This window comes from Belonocnema kinseyi, chromosome 10, assembly GCF_010883055.1.
Source record: "Belonocnema kinseyi isolate 2016_QV_RU_SX_M_011 chromosome 10, B_treatae_v1, whole genome shotgun sequence".
NCBI lineage: Eukaryota > Metazoa > Arthropoda > Insecta > Hymenoptera > Cynipidae > Belonocnema > Belonocnema kinseyi.
In genome coordinates, this window is record NC_046666.1 from 71245693 (window position 1) to 71250177 (window position 4485).

Genomic DNA, 4485 nt, shown 5'->3' on the forward strand with positions numbered 1-4485 from the left:
TCTAATTATTTCTAATTATTTGTAATTCCATACTTGAATTATCTTATGTTCTGAAATATTTGAAAAATCATTGAAGTCTTGTAAATCTATCCGAAATCTTTGCGAAATATTCAACATCTATACGAAATCTTTTAAATCTTTGGGCAATCGTTACATCATTTGAAAATATTTGTGAAGTTGGTATATTTTTGTGATTTTGGTATATTTTTAAAATTGTTGAATTTCTTGCAAAATCATTGAAGTGTGTGTGAGTCTTTTAAAGCAATCCACAATCTTTGGGAAGTAATTTAAATCTTTGTGAAATCCTTATAAAATCGTTGAAATCTTTGTGAAATATTAAAAATATTTTTTAAATAATTGATAATATCTTTGGCATTTTTCAAATCTTAACGAAATATTTGAAATCTTTAAAATATTTTTGAAATATGTAAAAACATTGAGAAATTATTGATGCCTTTGGAAATCTTTTAAATTTATCCGAATTCTTCGGAAATCTTTGTAATATTTGTGAACTATTTGCGAAATTATTTAAATTTTTGTGAAATCATTAGGAAAACATTTACGTCTTGGTGAAATATTTTTGAAATATTTGGTAATATTTGTAAAAATTATTAAAATATTTGCGAAATCTTTTCGAAATATTAAAAACCTTTACGAAATCTTTGGGGAATCATTGAAGTCCTTTGAAAGCACCTTTGAATATTTGGTAAATTTTTGAAATTGTTTAAATCTTTTGAAAATCATTTAAATCTTTGAGAAATATTTAAAGTATTCTTGAAATATTTGCGAAATTCTTCAAAACTTTGCGAAATATTTGAAATCTTTGGGAAATCATTGAAATCTTTCAAATATTTTATAAACATTTGATAATATTTTTGAAATTATTGAAAATGTTCTGAAATATTTGGAAAATCATTGAAATCTTGTAAATCTATCCGAAATCTTTGTGAAATATTCAAAATCTATACGAAATCTTTCAAATCTTTGATCAATCATTTAAATCCTTCGAAAATATTTATGAAGTATTTGGTATATTTTAAAAATTGTTGAAATCTTTGCGAAATCATTTAAGTCTTTGTAAGTATTTTAAAACTATCCACAATCTTTGGGAAGTATTTGCAATCTTTGTGAAATATTAAAAATATTTTTTAAATATTTGATAATATTTTTGAAATTCTTCAAATCTTAAGAAATGTTTGAAATGTTTGAAATATTTTTGAAATATGTAAAAACATTAAGAAATTATTTATGTCCTTGGAAATCTTTTAAACTTATCCGAATTCTTTGGTAATCTTTGAAATATTTTTGAAACGTTTGTGAAATTATTAAAATCTTTGTGAAGTCATTAGGAAATCATTTATGCCATGGTAAAATATTTGCGAAATATTAAAAATATTTTTGAAATATTTGGTAATATTTGTAAAAATGATTAAAATCATTCTGAAATCTTTTCGAAATATATAAAATCTTTACGAAATCTTTGGCGAATCATTGAAATCCTTTGAAAGCCCCTTTAAAGTATTTGGTATATTTAAAAAAATGTTGAAATGTTTGGGCAATCATTTCAATCATTTGAAAATATTTTTGAAGTATTTGGTATATTTTTGAAATTGTTGAAATTTTTGTGAAATATTTAAAATGTTCTTTGGAAATCTTCGAAATATTTTTGAAATCTGTAAAATCATTGGGAAATCATTTATGCCTTTGTGAAATATTTGAAATTTATCCAAAATCTTTGCGAAATATTTTTGAAATCTTTGGTAATATTTGTAAAAATGGCAAAAAAAAGACTTCGCCACTTCTGATGGAGGCATCAAGTTAGTAATTTAATCACTATAATTGTTAATCAGAATGAAAATACCTTCTTTCTCTTGCCCTTGATGGGCATTGGAGGTGGATTAGCCATGAGATCTGGTGGATTGGTGAGAAGTTCCTCAGCCAAACTCACACAGAGACTACAGGCCTCTCGATTGTGTCCGTGAGCATGGAGACCTTCTGCTCTGGCGAAAAGAACGTCATACGGATCATCCGCCTTCTTGAGATTACATAAAACGCTAATGGTGCTGCCCGCGGGCTGAGTTTCGTCCTTGACCTCTTTTCCAGTCCCGTTGTTGGCTGCGGCCTTAGGATCATAATAATATACGTTGTATTCATCACCTGAGGGACTGTCGCTACTCGACGACGAGCTCTCGTCCTTAGACGGCCTCCTGGAGGGATCTTTTTCATGATCCGACTCCCGCTCACTTTTCGCACTAACCGCTTTTGCTAAACCAGCGCATGATGCTTCTTCGAGGAAGTCCACGTCAGTTCGCTTACAGTTCACTTCACACGGGACTTTGTTACTACAACTATCACTACTATCACTTTGAGTCTCGGACGAGGCGTTTGAGCGATGCTTGTCCAAGCCTTGAGCGTTCTTCAAACTAACGTTGCTGTTCGATGACGATTCACTGCCTCCACCCTCCTGAAATTATAATTACGAGTTATTTAGTCATTTCAGTTAAGGACGTACAATCAATCATAAGAGTCGGCAATTTTTTAAATAATTTACAAAATCGAAAAAAATAGATCTATTATTGACTTCTCGAAATATTGACCGAAGCTTCTAATGTAAGTGAACTTTAGAAAAAATAATTAAGGAAACTTTTTATTTAGCAGTTGTTATTTAGAGTTTTAGTTTTTGCTTTCTATTCAGGAAAAGCAAGGTTCCAATTCCAATAATAACGATATGATTTCTAAATTAATGTTTTTCATCAAATCTACCCAAATAGAAATGTAGGGAATGGATAGGGAAAATTAAAACTGCAAATAACTACTGTTAAATAAAACAGGGTGGCGCTAGCTTGCCCTCAACTCAGCGGCACCCTCTAAAAAAATCATGAAATTAAAAAAATGACTAGGTTAGATTTATTTCTATTTTCTGCTTTACAATGCGCTATGAATCGCTTTTGTATAATCAATTCTTATTTAAAAAGAGTTGCCCCCTGTAATGAAATACTTTTAAAATATTAACACAGTTTTTTTCAAAGCATAAATGAGGAGCAAAATTATTCTTCACCCCTAATCGATACAAAAACAACCCCCGTATTTGTGTCCGAATACAAACCTTCAGACTGATGCCAAAAATTGTATACATTAACTGTTAGGATTTTTGTGCTCTTTCTTTATTTTCCAATGACATATGAATCACTTTTGTAAAAGTAACCCTTATATAAAAAGCAACACCCTGTAATGAAAACACGTATTGGAAAAATATCTACATAGATGGAACTTACTTATAAAATAGTAAAATGTTACTTTCAATCATAATTATTTCTCACCCCTAATCTTTACAAAAATAACCCTCATAATGTATAAGCCAAAATTGCAACATCTTTTACAAAATTATTTTCTAGCCTATGTGTGTACATTCGAAAAATATAATTTACCTTTTTCAATGCATATTTTAATGCCTTTAAACAACTTCCAGCACAACAAATTTTAAACGAGAAAAATCCATTTTCATATAACGAACAATCTAAATTTTCAGAATGATTGAAAGTTTTTTTGGAGAAGACTTTTTCTAGAATAATTTTTTTCAAATAGTGATTAAAACTATTTTTAAAGATAAGTTGAAATAATTTTAAAACTTTAAAAAGCAGTCGTGTAACTAGGGATGTTTGGCTTCTACATTTTCCTTCTGTACATAATTGTCACATAAAATCAAGTCGCCAATTTATTATCTCCTTCAAATACAGGGTCGTAGTGTTTCTGCTAATAAATATTCAAGATTCGAACTTGTGAAAATTCGATTTTATTAAGTTAGTTTGGTTTCTTGATTTTTCCAGCGGGTTAACATGGTAAGGAAGTATGTTCTAACTGCCCCAAGAAACCACCACTAACGTGAAATATGACTTAGTTCGATGAGAAGGTCTTTGAGAATCTTTTCGACTCTGCTACTATCAAAACTTCTCAAATTTCGAAAAGATCCAGATATATCAGTCACCTGGGTTTTCGACAGACCGAATGATCCGAGGTATGAAATTCTAGCATCCGCAAAAAAAATACCCTTGTCGCAAAATTGGTCTGAATTTGATTGGTAGTAGAATATGTACATTTTTGGACACCTACATTAGTGAAACCCATATAAATTCGACCTTATCCAGGTAGATCGGTCACATAATTTTTTTATCGACTCAATGTTGTAAGGAATCAAGGTTTAGTATCTCCATAAAACTACCCTTATCGCAAAATTCGTCTGAATTTGATTAGTGATACACTATGTACATTTCTGAACAACTGCATTAGGGAAATCCATACAAGTTCAACGTTATCCAGGTAGATTGTTCACTTGATTTTTTTTCTCGACTCAATGCTGTAAATGATAAAGTTTCATTAACCCCAAAAAACTGCCCTTATCGTGAAGTTAATCTTAATTTTATTGGTATTATATGACAATTTTTTACAGAATATGTAGATCCCCAGCATCTCTATTCACAAAAGTGG

General features: G+C 29.9%; 1 protein-coding gene across 4 annotated transcripts in view; it reads right to left on the bottom strand.

Annotated features, from left to right (window-relative positions):
- The window catches only part of LOC117181468 (zinc finger SWIM domain-containing protein 8), a 377164-nt gene that overhangs the window by 42142 nt on the left and 330537 nt on the right, over positions 1-4485 (bottom strand). For all 4 annotated transcript variants that reach the window (XM_033374148.1, XM_033374147.1, XM_033374146.1 and 1 more), the window contains one exon: positions 1862-2464. In XM_033374148.1, coding sequence (XP_033230039.1) covers positions 1862-2464 — 603 coding nt within the window. The remainder of the gene's footprint in view (positions 1-1861; positions 2465-4485) is intronic.